Here is a 23,538-nt window from a genome sequence, read left to right on the forward strand (position 1 = left end):
GGGAGTGACTTTGCAGCAGGTGTATACGAACTTTTTTCCCACTTTCTTTTAAGACACCCGCGCGAACTTTCTAAAATGTTCTCTGCAATACCAAGCTGTTCAATTCCTAGCCGCACGAGCGTACCGCCTTTCTCTGTTTTGGGGGTGTGTGCGCGCGTGTCCGTGTGCGCGCACGTGTTGGCGTCGCGCCCAGTCCAGGTGTTGTTTGATCCACACCGGTCTCCGTACAGGAATTTTCCTAGCGTGACGTCATTAACCCTGCCAGCGGGGAGCGGGCTTGGGTATTAGCAAACGAACGGGGCAGTTAAAGCACTCGCTTCTAGAACAATGAGCGAGGACTGAGCGAAAGAAAAGTCGCAGAAGCGGACGTCGTTTATACAGTTGGCGTTGGGGAACAGAAAAGCGTCTCGAAGAATGTGAACACGCCGACAAGTTACATGGAGGAACGGCAAGGTAAGTCGCGTGGGAAGGTTTGCCCCTTCTCGCCAGCTTACGGGTAACTAAAAGAGCCCGTTTGGGTAGTCGTGGAAAACTTGCTCTTATATGGCGGCGGGGGTGTTATTTAGTACATTCGAGTTTCGCAGTGGGCTGTTATTGAAAGATAAGTCAGCTGCGGGTTTAAGGCTGGGAGAGCGGCAGGTAGGTGAACGGAGCCGCCGCCACTGCTGCTTGGCTTGGCGCTGCCACCCTGGGAGGTGTCCGTCTTCTAGCCCAGCCTCGCGAACACACCTGTGCTCTCCGTTGTTACTCCGCCGGTTCACCTCGTCGTTTGACTAGCGCTCAAACTGAAGAAAGCAAAAGTGCGCATCCGACCCGAGAGCCAAACCCGAAATCCGTGTCCCTGCGGATAACGCCGCTTGTGCTGGATCAGACAATATATAAGTTGCTAGGCACCTCATGAGGTGGGATTAAAACGCCAGTCTTCCTCGGGACCCGGAGTGGACACTTTTGAATTTTACAGACAGAAAAAAATGGTTTCAAAGTCTGAATCTGTCACTGTGTTACAAACGATAGATTTGTTGCGTCTGCAGATTGCTAATTGATTCCCGTGCGGTCGCCCCGCCTTGAAAGGCAGCATTTTGAAAAGCTGGAGTTGCTTTCAGTCCTAAAACAGTTATGTAAGTTAATTGAGAGGTTCGTCTGCAATGACAGATGATGATGATGACGACGACGATGTGCCTGAAATGCTAGACCCTGATAGAAACAGCCATCGTGTATTTGTTTAAATGTTGTGTTTATGGCTGGGCGGCAGTCTGGTCCCCGCGGGCTACAATGGCTGTAGGTTTTCATTCCACCCAGCCAGTTTCTTCAAAAGCCGCGAGTTAATTTGAAATAAACTCCCTTCTAATTAGTTGAACTGATTTTTTTTTTAAACTGCCTGCTTGGTGTTCTCAGTCCTCTGTCTTTGGTTGCTCATTGTCACTTCGACCCGATTCAGGACCGAAGCCGAGCTCGCAGGCTGTCTTGTCTGTGTGGCGTTCGCACGTTCTCCGTGTTACTGCAGGTCTGTGCTCGCCGGGCTTAGTGGTGGTCCTGAAGTCAGGGGAGTGGTGCCTGCCCGTCCCAGTGCCGGTTTCTACTGTGCAGACTGAATTGTATTCACCTTTTGTCAGTGATAGGCACGGAGCTTAATGATTTGTAGAGTTTTGTTGTCTCTTTAAATATTTAAAATTAATTCCAGTGTATATTTTATTGTTGCTGACTGCAAGGGAAAAGTTTTGTTACAATACGTTAAGAACCTAAAATAAGTCGGAATAAATGCACTGTATTAGTTGGTCACCTAGAATGCTTCATAATGACCAGTTGAGGGAAAAAAAACTTTGCTTACTGGTCTTTCATATTCCTACTTGATTTATTGTTACATTAAGTTTAATTGTTTTATCAAATGTTGTTCTGTGATTGTAAATTTTAGTTGTTAAATCTTTTCACTTATGGCAGCCAACTTTTACTTGTCCTACTACACTTGCTGAATAAACAGGCCCTAGCCTAATTGTACTTGTTTACCTCATTTGTAAGTCGCTTTGGATCTGCCAATGAAATAAATGCAATTTGTTACTAAATATCTTTAGAGCATAGTTGGAGAGATCCAGTGCCTTGGGTTTGAAGCTGTGCCCATTGTTGCTTGTATGAATTCCGCATGTCCTCCCTGTGTTTGTGTAGCGTTTCCTTCTGGTATTCTGGTTTGTCATCCTAAGCCCACCCCCCAGTATCAGCAAAGACATGTAGATGTGCTTGCTTGACAAATCCAGTGGAGTGGCGTCCAGTGTTGTGCACCTGATGCTGCTGGGATGTTGGATTAAGTGGTTTTAAGAGTGTTTTATGTCCAATACAGGCGATATGCCATAAACAAATAGAGTTGTGCCACGTGATTTATCAGTTGCCAAGCCCAACAGAAGAGCACCAGTGCCTGCTCCTTGGCATTCAGTTTCTCTTTTGTTTGGAAAGCATTTGCCTGGTGTGCACGTCAGACATTTGGAATGACTGTGTGAGTAAAATATTTCAAACTGTAAGTGTTGATTCTAAGAAGTGGAAACAGGTGACCATGCCTCTGTCATTTGTAATTCCGGGGCTAACCGTTCTGGGTTTACCTGAGATTCACACTACCATGATGATCTCTCAAAGTCAACAGCATTGACCCAAGAGAGTTTTGTGCCAAGTGATTGCAAGACTAGCGTAAATGTCCTCTCCTCTATTAATGTTGTATTTGGATTTGGTTGTCTGTCTTGTGTTTATGTTGGTTTGCATCAAAGATTAAGGCCTGTGCTGCCTTTAGATGATTATTTTCTGTTTACTTATTGGGCTGATGACTTTTATCAAATGTGTCTGAGAAGCATTTAGCTCAATTTCTTTTGTTTTTCCAACTGGAGCACAAACCGGTGAAGTGACTTGTTTGTGGTGAAATGGTGTCAGAAGTGGGATCTAAACGCACAACCTCAAGGTTTGAAGTTCAAAGCCTTAACCAGTATGCCACACCTACTAGTGCTTCATTATTCTAGACATAAACAACAGAAACCTGAGTTGCGGCCAAGCCCAAGCCAGTCTGTAGCAGCTAAGCATCACAATTGAGTATGACACCTTTTTTTTTTTTTTTTGTAAACTCTTCTCAAAAGCTGCATGATGCTCGGTTTTCTCTAGTGAGTACAGCGTTTCTCCAGTTTCAGCAACTGTTGTGAATCAGCCGGCACATGGCTGCATCTGGTGACAACCGGGCCCACCCGTTTTCTCTTTGGTCTGGATGGACAGTAGCTCCCTTCTTTCCGAATCTGTCTAGTTCGCTGTTCAAGTGGCACATTTTACTCACATGTATCCCTGGATTAGCAGTTTATGGGTTTGCATTAACACATGTTGCCACCCAGAACTAAAGCTGGATACTGCGTGTGATGACCAGGAACTCTCGGGGAATAAAACCAGCAGAGATGAGTAGGCCTCAGAATCGACTTACTAGGTGAGGTTAGTGAGTACAACTTCGAGATCTTCTGTGAAAAGTGCCCTTGGCTATCCCAAAAAAAGTGGGACAGATATCAGAATATTTATTTGCCCAAACTATTTAAGACTTAAATCTGATTAATGAAATAGTTGACGGGACGTCCGGTTAAGGCGGCACAGGTATTTGAAGCACAAGGTCAGTTCTGTCCTTAGGGCCACAATAGTAAAATAAAAGCATTTTACTTGTTGGGACGTTGGTCTCAAAGATCTTGGGCGTTGTGTCTGGAGTTTGCACTTCCCATCTCTGTGGGTTTTCTTCCTACATGGCGCATGGTGTCTCATGCAGAGTTGATTCCCCAATTTAGCTTAAAAAGGCTTCAGCCTGCCACAGCTCTCTAATGGATTGTTGGCTTAAGGCGTGTTAGAGAATCGGCGTGCACTTGGTAAATTGAGCACCGTGCTGAAAAATATGAGGCCTTGATCAGAATTCAACTGCATTGAAGACGTCCAGTATTGACAGACGGGGCAGGGAGGCCCTGGGCCTGGGAGAACTTCATGGCTGTGGCATCATTAACAGATGAGGTTCCCTTCCCTCTGTGAAAATCTTCCATCCTTAAAATGATTCCGTCTTCGAAGTGCAAAGTTAGAAATGTGTTTTATTCTTGTAGGAAATGATGATATCCATTTTTTCTTTGTACTGATTTTAACATCCTGGCTGAAATGCTTGTTAGATTCTTGATCCTTTTCTACAAAGTCCAAATTGCTTTGAGTTTGTTTCACAACTGTAAATTAAACATGGATGCCCGTCATCACTCTAGTGGTCCTTGAATGGCTGTTCACTGGGTTAGTGATCCTGCGAACATCCACTTGAAGACAACGTTCTTTGAAAAGGTTCCTAAAATGTGGGCAAAAGCAAAATCTTTAATGTGCGGTGGGATACCTAGCAGGATACAACACACTAAGAAAATTCAAGCTGAGCGTGTGTGACTGTCCATTTAACAACAAGGGGGGTGTGTGTAACGGCTTTGGGGTTTCACAATTTTGTTAAATTTGGACCCTGTTAGACCCTTTTTGGAGTAAAGGTTCATTCCGGAAGCTTCATGTGCATGGACAGAACCAAAAATGGCTCCTCTGTGGCACTGCGCTGAAGAGCGACTCTGGCACCTTCTTTTTTTCAAGAGTGATAAATAGCCCATTCTGAAGCAGAGGGTGGTCTTTCAGTGCTGCTTGCTGCTATTGGCTTCAGAAGAATTAAGTTATGTGAGTGTCTGATGTACTTTGTTGAATTTCTTTTAAATGTTTTATTCTCAATAAGCAATTGGAGAAAATAAGCTGTTTGTTTTATTAGCGTTTGACTGAAGTTTTTCTAGTTCCAGTCAAAGTGGGATTAATGGGACTGTGCTGGTATTGCAAATGTAATGTGCCTGGGCATCTTTTAAAATGCAAGGGCTGTTTTTATAGTGTTTTTTTTTATAAATTAAATGAAAGTAACATGCTTACTAAATTGTACACTATAATGTGTAAATAGTAAAATAAAAAAGCAAAGTTTCTGCTCTAAAATGGGTGGGTTTAAAAGAGTAGCTTCTGGTGAAGAATGTCAGCCCTCAAAGTGATCATGCAGCTCAAATCTCAGTAATCCAGTAACTCCAGTTCAGGTCTATGGGAACACTGGGGCCTATCCTGGCACTTAGCCTGATGTGGCAGTACCTGCATAAAAGTAAACCATGTTGTGTAGCACCTTTTTTTGTTCACCAGCACTGTCCAGAGGCAGCTCACAACACAGAGGTGTAGTAGTGTGGTTTACAAGTTTGTACTTTATTCTTTAGACTGGGAGCACAGGCAAGTCAAGTGACTGTCTCACGGCCATGAGGTGATATGGCATCCTTGTGGCTTGCAGTGTTTAGGAGGAGGAGTACCCTGACGATGAGCACCCTACCTGAAGTCGCCTCGTTTGTTATGCAGCTCAGCAGAAACGAACGCTGCTTTGGAATTTACTATTTGATAGACAGACAAGGTGTTGACACCATATCACTGGACAAGTGCAGAGAACTCCTTTTGAGTTAAGATGTTTACAAATTCTACACAGATTTGCTATATCTGAGTGTGTGTGTGGAAAATAAATGTTTGCTTCTGTGCAGAATACTCCATTATTTGAAACTAAGTGTTGCAAGTGTTTTTAAACCTAAATTTCTTGGTGTTTTTTAGTCAGACAGTAAAGGACTGAACGGATGTTCTCAGCAGAACCACTTTATTATTTCAATCCATTTTACTCGGGTTAGGCCTGCAAATGTTTGGTCCTAAAGTTGTGTTGTGCCCATGTAGGATTCAGAACCTAACTGGGGAACAATAAGGTCTGGAGAGGAACACAGCCTGGCTGGGGTATGAGTAGAAGTGGGGGAGCACATTGATACCGTGGAGCTGTGGAGGTCAAGTGTGGGGGACCCCCTTGACAGTAAGTTTTTGCTCAAACAAAGTTCGTAATCGCTATGCCATTCCTCATCTTAATTGATCTTATTAATTACCCAAGAATATTTCTAACATGTATAAATATTTATTTGCCATAACTTGAAATGCCTACACTTGTTTTTAATTGACCATTTCCTATAGAATGTGCCCTGTTAATGGTGTTCAGCTTCTGATTATTAACAATAATAGTTTATTTATATAGCGCCTTTGAGCAGTGCGGACACATGTGTAAACATTGAATGCCAAATGGGAGTGTTACTTCCCAGCAAACAAGGGTGGGCCCAGAACAGGCAAGCATATTGGCCTGATGTGGACAGCCAACAGCAGTCCAGTTGGAATTTCCACATTGGGGCAGTTTTGGCCCCAAACCACCAGTCTGGAAAAACAGACAAGTGGCCCAAATTTGGTCATGAACCTGAGAAAAGAGTCCATACTTCTGTTCAGTTTCTACACATGCTTATCCAGGGTAGGGTCACTGGGCACAAGGAGGCTATCCCAGCAAGCAGTGGGCGCAGGCAGGAAAAACCTCTGGACAGGGCACCAGCACGTCACATTGTGAACACACTCGCCCACACGGCATGGGGCCAGTGCAGCATCCCAGGTCCACCAAATCTGCAAATTGTGGACTGTGGGAGGAAACCAACCTGGACATGCAAACTGCACACATGGAGGCCCTGGGATGTGAACCCCAGTCGTTTTACTGTGAGGCAGCAGCACTACCACTGTGCCATCCCTTAGTGGTCCTTTCCTTGAAACTTATTTTAATGTGTTTGTATTATTATAAATAGTTTGTTTTTATTTATTAAATTGTGTGATTATGAAGATTTACAATTAATTGATAAGAAAGGGCAGAAACACAATACTGACGTGGCTTTAAACTGTTTATTCTTGCATAACAAATGCCTTTTATTGCATTTATTGGTGCTAGGCCTGCTTCTTATTTCTTTATTTATGATGATAGATCCCTGAACACAGCTTTACTGATCATATGTAAAAAAAATAATATAAATATAAAAATATGTTTTGAAGTTTAAATTATTTATAAAATCCAGTAAAAATGTCAGTCCACCACATTAATTACTCCACGACAAACATAGCGATACAAAACATCACCAGGCCAATGTGGGGCTTGCTGAGCTTGTATTGCCAGGCATTAACCCATTTTGGGGCACTAGGGGAATTTGCTGAGGGGTCCCTCATAGCAGCCCCCACGTTGGGCCAGTGCAGCATGTAATTTGTCTTTCCCAAGCCCAGTCTGCCCACAAGAGCCATGTTTGCTGGGAATTCACTTGGCTTTCCCGCTATTTTCATGTGTCTGCTCATTAAAGGAGATTTCTTTCAAATGAACAGACAAGTGGGTGTTTCCCTTAAGTCGCTGCTCCACTTGGCATTCAGTGCAGCCGGCATTTGGAATCGAGTTAAAAGGAATATGACAAAGGAGACTGAAGCATATTTCAGAATTTCTTAGAATTAAAAGGACAGGTCAGCAAATGATGAGATGAATTCCATGTAAAGAGGATTGTGAAGCCATGGGGGTCTTTAGGATCGAAGCCAGTGCAGTAAATTGTTGCAGTGTTTTTTTTTTTTTTTGTAGTGAGTGATCATTGATACACAGAGGACACCGTGAGCAAGTATGTAATTCAATGTATTAATTCAAATTTAATAGAATACACAGATTGTTTTACAGTTACATATGTTGAATAATCCCAATAACACCCATAACTGATTTAGTTATGGGAGGTGAGAACTGCAGGAATTCAAATCTTGCAAAATGAAATACGAAAATGCAGGCAAACGGATTGTGTGTCTCAATTGTAGCTCTGCTGCAGAAATTCACAAGTAATGCTTTGTTCACGTGATGGATTATCTTTGATGTACAAAATGTTAAGTGCAGGCAGAATTCAATATGAAAAGCAGTTTGCGAGCTCTGTCTTGTTGATTCAGATACGCTTACAGAACAAGGAGTGTAGCGTCTGCTCCAGCAGCTAGGTGCTCTGCATGGCTCATTTACATTGTGTTTGGAATTCACAAATTTTATACTTCACAAACTGATTCATTCAAAGGGAATGCAGAGTGGCAAGGAACCCCATCTGATAATGCATGTCATATGCTGCCTCCTGTGCACCATTTTTTTGCCCACATCCCTACTGGCCAAAGTTTGTCTCTGAGCTGCAATGAAGCTGCAACAGTAAAACAGACTAATGACCTTAAAAAAAAAAAAAGTAGGTACAAAGAACCACAGCAAAGTAGCAAGTTAATGGTCAAATGCTGCCTTCCTATTACCTCGAATGTCTGAGCTGGGACTGACATCACACCCAAGTTGACTATGTTCCAGGAAAATGTTTGGAAAACCAAGCTTTTTGTTGTGCTTGATTTTTCGGAATAAATGGCAACTGATTTCAATGCACTAGACGGGAGTTTGCGCAGTCAGACACTACAGCAGCATGTCCGCAGATAGGAGTTGGACAGCACTGTGTGTATGGCTCGTTTAATGAGCCAAGTGCTAATAGACAGTGTAACACTACAACCTTTGTTAAAGTGCATTGTCTGTGTCGCCAGTTTGGTTTGACGTCATGATCTGGAGTTGGACAATCTTGGACTTGACAGACCAACCCCAAGTTTCCAAGCTGGAAAGTTCACTTCAGGAGGCACCCCAGATACAATTTCTGACTTGAAACTTGGGAAATTCCAACTTATCAATTCATATGGAATACAGCATAACATGAACCTCCTGGCAATATACACGTATGCAGCCCAAGGATTTTAAACTCACATTTTCAAACAGTGGTTAAAATGTGAAAAGTTCTGTCAATTTGTTGAGCCCTGCTAAAAACATAATAAATTGTCCCATAAAGACTCACCCAGAGCAAAAGTCATCTTACTTATTTCTGTGTATGTGTTTTTAACTGAATATTTTGTTATAGAAATCTATTTCTGTTATTATAAAAAAAGGTCTGTGGTGGAATTGATTTGGTGTAAGTATCGAGGTATTGTCATATTGTAGGGTGTCTGGTAATTCCCACTCCTAGATGGCAACATTTAGGCACATCCTCATTGTACATGTAGAAATAGACGAGAAATTTAGTGGAATCGGCCAACCTGACTGTGAGGGGAAATGTATCCCAAGACTCCATAATGGAAGGATCTCGCTGTTGTGACAAGTGTGACAGCCAATTTAGAAGAGCAGCGGTGAAAGGAAAGCTACTCAAATGTGAGAGAGTCATGCACTGTCCACACAGAGGTAATCACCTGACTGTGAGTAGAACAACCGGACTCGACAGACGGAGGCATCAAGTCGCTGTGAGGCCATGTAATGCCCAGTTTAGAGGGGCACGTCATCCTGGCTCAGGAAGGATGCATACTTAAACAGAATATGACCAAACTGAGTAGAGAATGTAGTTACAGTTGTGAGACAGTGTGGCATTCCCAGTGTTTTACCAACATGAGGTCAGGCCTGATATGTTCTGATGTTTTGCTTTATTGGTCGTGCCAGCTTGTCGAGTTAAAATGGCATCATAATTTGATCGTTTGTAACTTTCAGAGCAGGCCACAAGTCCTGTCAAATAGCCAAAGAAATATGCATTTTCTCCATGTTCGTGTGCAGCTAACTAGACCAAAAGACTTCAAAACTTTTCTTGGCATGTAGAGTGCAAAAATGAATAGATGTGACGCCTTCACTCCAGGTGTGTAAATTATATTTGGGTGGTCCTGAATGTGAAAGGGGATTCCCGCCATACCTTTTGTACAATGTAATATTATGTGGAATCTGCTAGCACCTGCAGGACTGAGCCGCAGCTCAAAACATCTCAAGTGTGTCTGAATAGGGATGTTGGGAAATGAGGCCATCTGGTTAAAAACTCTCCAGTGATAGACTGATGTGCAAAGTACAAGTTGTCTCCATTATTTAATATTTTTCATTTTAAGCACAGGTGCCTTTCTTAGATAGATACTTTATTAATCCCAAGGGGAGTCCTTGGTGATGGTATTAAGCTTTTTATTTGAGCAGCGCTTGCATTCTTACCATCAGAATACTAAGTGCTCAAGTACTTGTGCACAAAGACGGGTGGGCTTCCACTTGCAAACCCATAGTCCCCAGTCCCCCTGCTAAGCTCCATTACAGTTGCAGATAACCACTGCTGTCCATTTTTCTTGGGCTTATTATTCTAATTGCATATCTTCCATTTCAGGTGCAGAAGGGTGTTACTGCATTAGATGTGGAGGGAAGATCGGAGATGCTCTGTTTGTCAAAGTGCTAAATGAAGTCTGGCATACATCTTGCTTTCAGTAAGTTTCTGTCAACCCCTCCCTAATTGTTCTTTTAATTGCATAGTCCACTTCCAGGATTTAAATTGTATCTGTAAATATTCTAGCAATTCAGCCCAAATACTTTCACATTGATTTTCCTTTGTGTTTAGACATTTGCATACTTTTTTTTGCTTTTTTAAAGGATATGAACCGTCAGCTATGGTGTGTTCATTCTCAAGTTATGGATGAGTAAGTGCATTGCAATCCACATCATTAGAAGGCTTGTCTCCAAGTATCATTATCCAGGATTATCCGTTCATTTGTCTTACTCAGCTTCAGATTCTTGTCTTCTCAGTTTATCCAAGAATGAATAATGTTTCCTTTCAACGTAAAGAAATGAACATATGTGTGAGATAGCTGTGCATATCTGAAAGGACTGTGTCAGAGTATATTTGTATGTTCGCTCCTACACATGCTAGTGTTTATGTATAAATGTGTGGGCATTGCCGGAAACTTGGGCCTTGTGGATGCAGGATTGACATTCGGATATCAAATGTGAAGATCCTGAATTGTCTGATGCTACAGTCTCTTCCAGAGGCCCACTGTCTTTTCAGTGTGGAGGAGTTGGAGCTGGAATTCATGAGGCAAAACTGAACATGTTGACAACTGTTGTCCTTAGTTTTGCTTGGGGTGCCCAAGACTTTTGGTATATTGTTTGCAGCTCCATGGAGAGCCTCGCTTGTTCCAGAAATGGAAAATACTCAGAGTAACGCTAGCCCAGTGCTAAAGCCGTGCTGTGGGTCATCTTTGGCTTTGAGAGGATTGGGACACCATGCTGAGGTGTAGAGTACAAATGGGCCCCTTCTTAATGATTAGAATACTTTATGTGGTTTGGGGTTTGCTTTTTTGTTTTGTGTTAGTGAATATGGATTGCCTTTGCTTCTCTCCTCTTTGACTATCTTATGCATCTTAATATATACAAAAAATACTCAGTTTGTGTAAATGCCGGTGGAGGAGATGCTTTCATTTGAGCTATAGATAGACTTATTTGTCCCCAGGAGGAAACTTGGCTTTTTACAGAAGCTCTTTATATTAATAGGTAGTTAAGTAAGTAAGTAGATAAATAAATGCACACACTACTGACATGACCAGAATGTCTTAAAAGTAAGAAAATTTAAAAAGAAAGAAAACATACAAGTTAACCCTGACAGTCCCGTGAGGCTCTATACAGGCATATTGCTGTTGGTATAAAGGAGGCTCCGTCACGTTTATTGACACACTTCTGCTGAATGATTGGTTGGCTGAAAGCCCTCCGTGGTAGTGTGTCAGAGCAAGAATGTTCAACCTTGTTTCTAATGGCATTTAGTTTTGTATTCATTCTCTCCTTTGCTCCATGGGGTCCAGAGTTTGACCCATAACTGTGCCTGCCCTTTAATTAGCTTGTTGCTTTGGTGGGCCTCCGTTGAAGTGATATTATCAGCCTAGCACTGGCCAACACAGAGCTGTAGATGTGAAGGATGTCAGTACCCACATTAAATTAATCCAAAATGGCATTGATTAACTTAACCCCCAGATTCATAGTTTACAGCCCATCTATTCAAGAATGTCTAAATAAGAGACCTGAGCATATTCTACTTACTTTATTACGTACTTGGATTTTCTTTTCCCTCTTGCTGGTGCCTTTTTTGGTTTTATTGTATTCTTGTCTAGCAAATGTATATTAATGTATTTGACACATTCATAAATATAAAATAGTAATAGAAAAAGAGCACTATGCAGAATACTGATTATATGCACAATGTAAAAAAAAAAAAAAGAATTATTAAGACTTATGCAATTATGCTTCCCTGTCCCTTATTGAAGTTCATTCTCAAGCCCACATAATGCAGTTTGGTGTTTTGAGGACAAGTGGGAACCAAGAGAATTTACCTTGGAGCCCATTGTCCTTTGCAGTCTGTTTAATTAAAGTTGGTTGAGTTTGAGATTCTGTGATGTGTTTTGGTACACGTGTGTGTGTGTGTACGCGTGTGTACGCGTGTGTTTGCATATGAATGTGTAGATATAAGTATAGAGATATGGATTTTATTATATACCGTCTAAACCCACATTGTGCCAAGCATGGCTGTGAGGAGGTTGGTGTCCCTCCCAGCAAGCCTAGGGTGTGAAGCAGGACCGATCCCCTGGACAGGACATATACTGAATATGCAGTGCTGAATATACAGAATTAATTGCTTTGTCACCTGAAGACATTTACTGAAAAATATTCTGCTTGAAGGTGGGGTCACACACATAATGAATCATCTGATAAGCCAATGGTGGTAAATGAGTTTCTGAAACAGTGCCTGCTTAGTGAGAGGCATTACAGAGACGGACACAGAAGACTTCTGACAGCGTTGGTCCCAAAGGTTATTGCAGCTTCTCGTCTTCTATTGACTTTCAGCCGATAATGCGTAGTATCTACATCTCAGGGTGTGGGCCATTCATTCAGCTCGGGGCTCTTGGCTCTGTAATATTACATCTCTCTCTCTCTCTCTCCCCCTGGTCCGATAACAAATGTTTGAGTAAGCAGAATGTGGACGGCATGTGAAAGCTGTGCTTTTAGTTCTTTTTATGCAGAGCTCTTGTTTCAGTTCCCGCGTATCACTTTATCTGCATCACACTTTGATGGCTCATAACCTCAAGTTTACTTTGGAGGTGGTGGTTTTTCTGTGATATTCAACTAACATTTTTTTCCCCACTTCTGTACCTCCCAAAGCAGATGAATTCCTTTCTTTTTTTTCATAAATAGTTTAAATAAAAAAATATATATATATATATATATATTGGACAGATTTTACTTCATTTTGCTAAGTTTACAGCAGCTAAAAAAGCATCACTGATTCTATTTGTCAATGTGAATACAAGAATCCTGCATTGATTAGTGGCTCATTGTGCCCCATTAAATACTTAGAGCACCTTTTCAGGGTGAAATCTAATTGGTCCAAATTATTTTTTCTTATACGTTTGTTTGCCGTAGTCTGTGGCTGTGATCAACAAGTGGAACACAACAGGTGGGCGTCCAGCAGCCACAATGCCGCATTTTTTAGTCAATTATATTACCTACTCCTCTTGTTCGAGTTAAGGGTAATATGTTTATTTTTACAGGAGGATTTGCTGTTAAATTAGTGGTGGGCTTGATTTCAAGAGAAAATACAGTGGTGTGAAAAACTATTTGCCCCCTTCCTGATTTCTTATTCTTTTGCATGTTTCTCACACAAAATGTTTCTGATCATCAAACACATTTAACCATTAGTCAAATATAAAACAAGTCAACACAAAATGCAGTTTTTAAATGATGGTTTTTATTATTTAGGGAGAAAAAATCCAAACCTACATGGCCCTGTGTGAAAAAGTAATTGCCCCCTTCAAAAATAACCTAACTGTGGTGTATCACACCTGAGTTCAATTTCCGTAGCCACCTCCAGGCCTGATTACTGCCACACCTGTTTCAATCAAGAAATCACTTAAATAGGAGCTGCCTGACACAGAGAAGTAGACCAAAAGCACCTCAAAAGCTAGACATCATGCCAAGATCCAAAGAAATTCAGGAACAAATGAGAACAGAAGTAATTGAGATCTATCAGTCTGGTAAAGGTTATAAAGCCATTTCTAAAGCTTTGGGACTCCAGCGAACCACAGTGAGAGCCATTATCCACAAATGGCAAAAACATGGAACAGTGGTGAACCTTCCCAGGAGTGGCCAGCCGACCAAAATTACCCCAAGAGCGCAGAGACGACTCATCCGAGAGGTCACAAAAGACCCCAGAACAACGTCTAAAGAACTGCAGGCCTCACTTGCCTCAATTAAGGTCAGTGTTCACGACTCCACCATAAGAAAGAGACTGGGCAAAATGGCCTGCATGGCAGATTTCCAAGACGCAAACCACTGTTAAGCAAAAGAACATTAGGGCTCGCCTCAATTTTGCTAAGAAACATCTCAATGATTGCCAAGACTTTTGGGAAAATACCTTGTGGACTGATGAGACAAAAGTTGAACTTTTGGAAGGCAAATGTCCCGTACATCTGGCGTAAAAGGAACACAGCATTTCAGAAAAGAACATCATACCAACAGTAAAATATGGTGGTGGTAGTGTGATGGTCTGGGGTTGTTTTGCTGCTTCAGGACCTGGAAGGCTTGCTGTGATAGATGGAACCATGAATTCTACTGTCTACCAAAAATCCTGAAGGAGAATGTCCAGCCATCTGTTCGTCAACTCAAGCTGAAGCGATCTTGGGTGCTGCAACAGGACAATGACCCAAAACACACCAGCAAATCCACCTCTGAATGGCTGAAGAAAAACAAAATGAAGACTTTGGAGTGGCCTAGTCAAAGTCCTGACCTGAATCCAATTGAGATGCTATGGCATGACCTTAAAAAGGCGGTTCATGCTAGAAAACCCTCAAATAAAGCTGAATTACAACAATTCTGCAAAGATGAGTGGGCCGAAATTCCTCTAGAGCGCTGTAAAAGACTTATTGCAAGTTATCGCAAACGCTTGATTGCAGTTATTGCTGCTAAGGGTTGCCCAACCAGTTATTAGGTTCAGGGGGCAATTACTTTTTCACACAGGGCCATGTAGGTTTGGATTTTTTTTTCTCTCTAAATAATAAAAACCATCGTTTAAAAACTGCATTTTGTGTTTACTTGTGTTATATTTGACTAATGGTTAAATGTGTTTGATGATCAGAAACATTTTGTGTGACAAACATGCAAAAGAATAAGAAATCAGGAAGGGGGCAAATAGTTTTACACACCACTGTAGATACACAAACAGTTTTAACTTTTTAAGGCTTTTGCCATGATTTGGTGTTGGATGGACACCATTCTATTGCACACACATTCATGGAGTTAATGTTCAATTTCAGGTTAACTCAACATGCCTGACTTTGGAATGTGTGAATTAAAAAACAAATCTAGATACAGGAATGAGCAGACCCCCACACAAGCAGCGACCAGGCACAGGGTTCAAAGCCAGACACTGGATAACTGCTGCTTTGATCCCACCAATATAAACTAACTACAGCTACTGATGATTTAAATAATTATTTAAGTGACATGATTAAATATCCAAATTATCTTAACCTAATGGGCGCCATTACACGTAACTTTTTTGATGATCTTTAAATTTGCTGTACTAGTTTGAGAATGAGTAAAAGTACTTACTAAATTAATTTTTATTACATTTTATAATGTTGGTTGCAAGAGGAGAGATTGTGTGTGTTTATGTGTATGTATTAGACACTGTTAAGGAATTTACTCATTAGGGAGATGACCGGCAGATAATAGTGAGTGCAGGAGAATTTCCTAAAAATGATGTGTCTTATCTTGGGTGTTTTGAAATGTCCAGAGCTCATGTGGAAATCGTAGAAAAGGCCAGATTGAGAAAGAATTATTTCAGTTTTAGGTCAATAAGCGAAGCTTTGTTTTCTCTGAATATCCAATGGAACCATAAAAATGTGTTTATGCATCCAAAGAAATAATGAAGGAGACCATAATCAGATGATAACCCCACTGCTTGGGCTGGAATTCAATTGCTAGAGGTTGAATGAGGAAACATTAGTCACTTGTTGAATGAACTGCACTGGCTTACTGTGTTTTTAGTGTTGGGGTTCTTCAGAAGATAAGAAACAACTGACTAACAACTTGTGCATTTTGTTTGTTCAGCAGTGGCTAGCACTTTTTTTTTTTATGTATTAAGTTCTGAGAGTTTTCTAAGAGATTCGCGAGTCCCCTTGAATAAAATACCTCAGACTTGTGTAATACACCAGTTGCGTCTTGGAGGATCTACCAAGATCTTTCTGCTTTACTACCAGCTGCTGTGTAAACTCCTCCTTGTCACATTTTCAACACCTCACTGACCCACATCAACTAAAACTTGAAACCAACCAGGAGTGCATTTGTAGACGCTGCATTGTTAAAAGCAACCTCATTGAGTGCAGCAAAAGACACAACAAGGTTGCTTTAAAGCTGTCTTTGTTTTACAAAAATGCCTTAATGTGTCTGTTCATTTTAGACCATTGTATGAATTCCACATTGAAGCCTGGCCTTTATTATATGTGAAGCGCGAGTTTACTAAACCTTTCACCCCAGCACAGGGGTGTTTATTTAACACTGTGATGAAAGATTGTAATTGCTTTAACTTTTTAAACTGAATTCCATTTGTTTTGAATTAAGGGGGAAACGCAACCTTTATCTCAAGTGAGGGCTGATTAGCTTACACTTCTGCAATCATCATGTAATCAATGGGCCTTCATGTAATGAATGTGCTTTACATCAGTTATCACCATTAGGATTTATGGGGTCTTGATGAGAAGAACATCCATCCATCCATTTTCCAACCCGCTGAATCCGAACACAGGGTCACGGTTGGTCTGCTGGAGCCAATCCCAGCCAACACAGGACACAAGGCAGGAACCAATCCCGCGCAGGGTGCCAACCCACCACAGGACACGCACAAACACACCAAGCACATACTAGAATCACCAGTCCACCTAGCCTGCATGTCTTTGGACTGTGGGAGGAAACCGGAGAGCCCGGAAGAAACCCACGCAGACACGGGGAGAACATGCAAACTCCACGCCGGGTCTCCTAACTGCGAGGCAGCAGCGCTACCACTGCGCCACCATGCTGCCCTGAGAAGAACGTAAAATTGTAAATATAGATTTATATGTGGTTTATGTTTTAATTGAATGTCATTTTGTGATTTATTCTTATCAGTATTACATCTTTAGTAAAGTTTCTGTTTGGGTTTCAGCTTGTCCTCTCAGTGGTAAATACACTAAATAAAAATGACAAAATATACACAACTGCTAGGTAAGCAAGGGTGGCCCCTTAAGTAAAATAGTATAACTATGTTTTTGTTGTTTTGTTATGGATGTGTTCTGTCCATCATGGACTTTTAGCCAGGAATGTGCGTTCAACCTGACCTTGTGGTAAAACGCGGTGCTGTTTTTGTGTCTGAGCCCTCGTGCCTCAGATAAAGACACAGTGGTTACTCATTTGGAAAGTTGCTGTTGTTTTTATTAATATAAAATAATATAATACAAATAAGTGCAATGGCAAAAGTTTGCAATACAAATAATGATATCATCATTATAACTGATAACTGATAAAGAGGACAAATGAAGATCTTGGATTTTTATATTTCGTGTAAGGAGCAACAGTGCATCCTCAGGTAGCTCATCAGCTACAAGTGAGTGGCAGGCACAGAGTTGGTATGATCATCAGTGAGATGGTGTGAATTTACAGAGCAACTCATGACAAGATGGATTTGAACATTTTTGACTGAGTCTTGTTTAAGGGCATGCTGATGTTTTGGCAAACAAGGCATTTGTACTGCATTTAACTAATGGGTGGTTTCCAGTGAGCCATGGTAGTGGATAAGGGCTCATACTGAATTTCTTGAAAGACTTTAGTGAGGGTTTTTCTCTTTTTTTGTGGTGTCAGAAATGCATTTGCACGGTTATGCATAAACGAACTGATATGGCTGTCAAAAGTACATTTTAAAACATGACCTAGTGCACATCAAATGGTACAAATTTCTTGTTATCTTACTTACTAAGCCGGGTTAGTTCTGTATCTAAGGTAATTGACCCCAAATGTCCCCTTTAGTATTGTACAGGTCTTGGTGAAGCTGTCACTTTAGACGCTTTGCTGGCTTTGACACCTACAAGGCTGCAAATCACTTCTCCATGCACCTCAAGGAAGTATTATGGTCCCTGTTCCTTGGCTTTCTGTATGCAGTAATAAAATGTACTGCATCTGTGATTCCAACAAATGCATTGCTACAAATGTTTGTGATGCACTCTGTGTTGGAATGACAAATGCAATGCATATCTGTCATAATATTTGGTGTGGAATTCGTAAAATTGGTGTGTTCTCTGTTGGAATGACAAATGCAGTGCATTTTATTACTTAGAAATGTTTTCGTCTGTTTGAATGACGGAGACCTACCGATCGGACAGACATACAGATATACAAACAGTAGTTATTTATTAAAATGAAAGTTCTGAAATCCCACGATTCTATACGAAGCCCAAACTTCAGCTAAGTGTTTAATTTTGTTGGGTGGTTTTCATAATGGTGAATTAAGAAAGTGACAGCATCAACGCAAGTCCTCCCAGCGCTTTTAACATGGGGGCCGTTATCCTTATAATAGTTTGTGCTGTCTGAAGCACTGAAATTTCAAACATGATGTCCAAGTTCTGGGTACTTGTTGTTTTAGCACTTTATAGGGTTCCTACCTTAATGCGTGCTTTTTTTTTTTTTTCTTCTTTTCCATCCAGATTTCATGCTTGAAATGTTCACAAAAGTACCATTATTTTTGGTTCTCTTTTATTCCTAAAATGTTCATCTTAAGTGCAGAGGTGGGAAGAAGCACATTTTCCCTCTTAAAAACCTGCCTAAAATTAAGTTTTTAAACTAAAGCTCTTTGAAATGTAGTTGAGCTTTAAATTGAAGGTGTGCATTTTTTGTAATATAATGGAAAGATGAGAAGCAGTGTATAGTAAAAAAAAAAAAAAAAAGGTATTTTTGCACAGATTTGTTTGTTTAATTAATGCCATTGGCATTAGCAGGGAGGTCCTGTCCGAGGAAATGGGTCAAAGTAATTGGTGTACGTGGCTCCAGCCAGTGCTGGCAATGAATCAGTGCTGTGCAGGTTAATGGAAATGGCGGACAAATGGGTCTGTGACACAGAGGTGAAGCTAGTTAGGTATAATTTAGAAGCCCCTAAAAAGACTGAAACAAACACCCCTTGAAAGAGAAGTGCTAAGATTGCTTACTTCTGAAGTACAAGTGCTCATCTTCAGGATGCATACTGTATTGTTTTTAGGAATCTCATTTCAGATAAAGAGCGCGTGGTTCCTGCTCCCTCACTCTACATTAGTTAGCCAGTTGACCCCTAGACTGAGACTATGCAAGGCCCTGATGCTCTTCAGTCTAATACAAATCGTGTGGGAACAATCATTGATTTTCATTATTTATTTTCCTCTTCGCTCACTTTCTCTGTCGCTCTGTACATTCTGAACCAGTGATGTAATACTTTGCTACCTTTTTAGATGTCTGCAGACCTTAAGGTCGCACTTACACTCCAGAGTTTTGTGGGCTGAGCGGCTGCATTCCCAGACGCAGATTCAGCGCTGCATGTGTGCTGTCCAAGCCTGGACTTGCACTAACTTTATCTATGCAAAGCGATGTTCTCGGCAAGACCCCGTGAAGCCAAGTCAAGCACATCTTTGCACTTGCACGTTTTTCACTCTTTATTGACTTAAGTATCTTATGTGGTTGGGGCTGAGGCGTGTGTACGTGACAGCTTTTCCTTTCGCTTGATGAGGAGAACAGTACAGTTCTTGGAGGTTTTTTTTGGCTGCTTTGTCTTGACAGCTCAATGTTAAGATGTTTTGCTGAACCATTTCACTCAAAAAAAAAAAAAAAGTTGTCATTTCTAAAAATAATGGGTTTTTTTTTCGTAAATTTTTAAAGCTTTGTGTTCAGTCGCAATTACTATTTATTGTGAGGATTCTTCTCCAGACTTCTGCCAGTGTGATTTTTCTCTCTCATTCTCCTCAGCAGCTCTTGCTGCCTGTTGGGTCAGGTATGGCAACCTTAACCACATTTCTTATATTGTAACGAAATATAAGCAAGTTTGGGAGTACTTGTATATTGTAAAGAGTAAATATCCTTGTGGCAGCCATATGCACCCTGAATAACAAGTGGTGCCCTTATCAAAAATGACACACGGGAGGGGATGAACACATGAAAAGCAGCAGCCTTACGGCCTGTCTGTGCCTGTTTACTCCTGTCTCATTCTTTCCAGTTCAAAAAATGCTGTCTCTTCACACTTAAGTTGTTCTCGTCTACATCCATGTTTAATTTGATGCATCACCGAAGCATGCCAAGCTTAGATAGAACTTTATTTGTCCCCATGGGGGAAATTTGACTTTTTACAGAAGCTCTCTAAATAAATAAAATACATAAATAGGTAGGTTAGTAAATACATAAATAATAGATATACACACACTTTGGTCTGATTACTTGCCGAAATGACTATGAAGCAAATTCAGAAGAAAGAAAACTTCTGACTTGGCTCACACTAAGGCATTATGCAGACAGATCACTGTTGGTATTGAGAAGGCCCTCTTAGTGTTTCTTGACACAATTCTGCTGAATAATTTGTTGGCCGAAAGTCCTCGGGTTTGGTGTGTCACAGAGAGCATGTGCAGCATTGTTCATAATAGCCATCAGTTTTGTTTTAATTCTGTCCGTCACTACTACCTACCAGAGGGTTCAAAGTGTGTCATATAACTGAACCTTCCCCTTTTAATTAGGTTGGTAATTCGGTGGGCATTTCTTGAAGTGATGTTGCCAGTCCAGCAAACCATAGTTTAGAAAATAACACTGGCTATCTCAGAGCTATAGAAATTGTGAAGGATGTCACTACCCACATTAAAGGAACACAGTCTCCTAAAGAAGAGGAGCCTGTCCTGTCCTTTCTTCTGTAGTTCCTCTGTGTTCCAAGACCAGTCCAACCTGACCTTAATGTGGACCCCCAAGTACTTGCAGGAGTGGACCACCTGTAAGTCTTTAGGTTATTGTAGCTACTTTGGCTCCAGGGGCACCAGGCCTGAATGTAGCCTACTGGACTGTGCTCATCCTTCTATCCTAGAAATCATCATGTTAACCATATAAGACCACATCTGCCTCCAAGTAGAGGGGAAGGAGAGTCTTCTGTGTTCCTTGCTGACACCAGTTTATGCTCTTGTGGCCTCAGGAAGTGTTGCCATTTCTGACATTGTCATTTGTGCCTAATTCTGCTTTTCAGAGGACAAGTTGCACATCACCAACATCTACTGGGTTGCCTGTCTGACCAGTTGTTTCCTGGGAAAGTATTGCCTGTCTGTGCCCAGCTCTGCTTTGTCTCTTGCTTATGGTGGTGCCCCTGCTGGCACACTGCACATTACATACTGCATGCCACCCTTGTTCTGGCCTGTGTTCCTCCCATGTTGTAAAACACATGCACTCTTCTGGAAATGCCATGGTGGCACAACCCACAAGGGGGACCGAGTCACATTCTGTGGCTTTTGATTGTTCTTACAAGGTGCGGTGGGGGGGTGTTGGTTTATCAGTATGTTTCTTTATCTAGCAGTGAAGGTGACAACCACCATGCAGTTTTAGTTTATATGTGGAATTACATGTTTAAAACAATTGGATTTTCAAATATGTTTTTGTTAGGAAATAAAGCAGTTGTGGTTAATGATATTCACTCTACTAAATTTTCTTTGTGAATTTTGATTTTGAGATGTTGACACCATTATGTAACTTTAATACCTTGTCTGATTACTGTTGTATACAAGTATTACAGAACTATTCATTGCAGCGCCCCCAGTAATATTATTAGAGAGTTTAAGAATTTGTTGTTACTAAAAATACAATGTATGAGATTGCAAAATTAAGTCAATTTCAAGAACTGTTACTACTTGCCATCAATGGTATACATCTGTATAGTAAATTAAAAAGAATTTTCCTGTTGTTTTCTAGGTGTAACCTTACCAGTTCTCCTTTGTAGATCACATTCTAACTGCTTTGTGCAAAACTCACTTGGTGGAAGTCTGATCATATTATATAAAAAAAAACATGCGTTTACTGAGCGGCTTTTGGTGGAAAATTTCAAAATCCTGGAACTCCAGTCATCTATTAAACACTAAAAACGTCCGCCTCACGCTCATTACAGAAATGGCTTTAACTCTTATAGAAAATTACAAAGTAACGCAGGAAATGTTGTAATCATTATGCTGTTAAATTTGACCGCGGCTGTTGGTGCCATTGATAGCTTCATTCAGAGGATTTTGTTGGTCTGTCAGGTACACATCTTCGGTAGTTTTACATTTAATCTATTCTTGTTACTGTATGATGGTTGCATCATTATTTCCATTTGAAGTAAAGTACACTGTCCAGTATGATTCAGTACTGTTAGCCATTATTTTTAATAATAATTATAGTCCTGTGTTTTGTTAACAGTGTTGGCATACTCCACATAATAACTTCCATTTGTATCCTCTTGACACATTTCTGTAGTTAGCAATATAATTCCTTATGGAGTGAAAATAAATGAAATTTTTTAAAATTGCTGTTAAGAGAGAGGAAAAAAATATTTTTGTGCACAGTTCCTCAAATTTCAAGACAATACGAACACCGCTTGATTTAAGGGGCTTGAGATTTAATTTACATAACCCACATATGTTGGTGTTAACGCTGACATTGCTTTACGTCATTTAATAATGTAAAGGACAATAAAACACCTAATCCATTCATTGTTATCAAACAGAATTTACTTCTCTAAGGCTTTAGCAGCACAGATCATAGTTGAGTCCGGTAATATAGGTATGAGCGTTTGCCTGCAGTTCTGCACACTGCTGTCCTGTGATTTTTTCAGAGCTGCTGATAATAAACACTAGCTGGAGGTACAGCATCAAGGCTGTTCATATTTCTTTAATTTATAATGATGTGATTTTTGAGATTAGCTGTTACTAAGTCTTATTGGTGGCCTTTGTAGTTTTTTGGCATTGCTGTCATTTTGGCCACTAATGTTGGAGTGGGATCATCGAATGGATGTATCCTCACTAGTGAATAACCAATGTCTTACCAGCAGTGCCATCTTAAGTTGTGCAATTTAAATGAGTCGATGTTGCTGTTCACTTCTGTATTGCACATTAACCATATGTGTTGTTCTCATAATGCATTGACCCATCGGGTGATGTTTTTCTATAAAATCTGCCTCTAGAGAAGAAATCCTCACTGTTCACAAGAGCTTATGGCAGTCTATTGTTGTAGTGAACGTCTCATTAAACCTGACCAACTGCTCCCTCTCGTCTGACTGCCTAACAGCTTTTGACTGATGAATACCAGTTTGTTAAACCATGCTGCTGGCTTGCATTTTCAAATCCATACCTGGAAGGTTGTTTGAGAGAAGAGGGAGCCTGTCATGGCCATAGACATTAACCCCCCCAATACCCCATACACACACACACACACACACACACACACCCACACACCTCAGGAATACTCGGCCAGTTATATAGGAATCCAGAGTGCTGGGAGAGAACCTATATCCCCACAGGGAGGACATGCAGGTAAATCCTGCACAGTTGGGATTTGAACCAAAGACTTTAGAGCCATAATTTAGCAGTGCTAATAGTGAGCTACTGTAACATTCAATTTTGTACACTTTTCAAATGAATATAACTTCAATTCTTTGCATTGTGGAACATTCAAATATGACCAAAGAACAAGCCGCTTATCAGGAATTCAGATTTATACCCCCAACAGAACCAAACTATCAGTCGCTTGAAGCACCTGCAGAC

The 23,538-nt window shown here is 40.8% G+C and overlaps 1 protein-coding gene across 1 annotated transcript in view; it reads left to right on the plus strand.

Moving 5' to 3' along the window:
• The first annotated feature begins 200 nt into the window (after positions 1-200).
• The window catches only part of limk2 (LIM domain kinase 2), a 46,968-nt gene continuing 23,630 nt past the window's right edge, over positions 201-23,538 (plus strand). Inside the window, exons 1-2 of the mRNA XM_039771852.1 lie at positions 201-453; positions 10,080-10,176. Of these exons, the coding sequence (XP_039627786.1) occupies positions 438-453; positions 10,080-10,176 (113 nt within the window). The 5' untranslated portion in view covers positions 201-437. The remainder of the gene's footprint in view (positions 454-10,079; positions 10,177-23,538) is intronic.

Source organism: Polypterus senegalus, chromosome 12 (assembly GCF_016835505.1).
Source record: "Polypterus senegalus isolate Bchr_013 chromosome 12, ASM1683550v1, whole genome shotgun sequence".
Classification (NCBI taxonomy): domain Eukaryota; kingdom Metazoa; phylum Chordata; class Cladistia; order Polypteriformes; family Polypteridae; genus Polypterus; species Polypterus senegalus.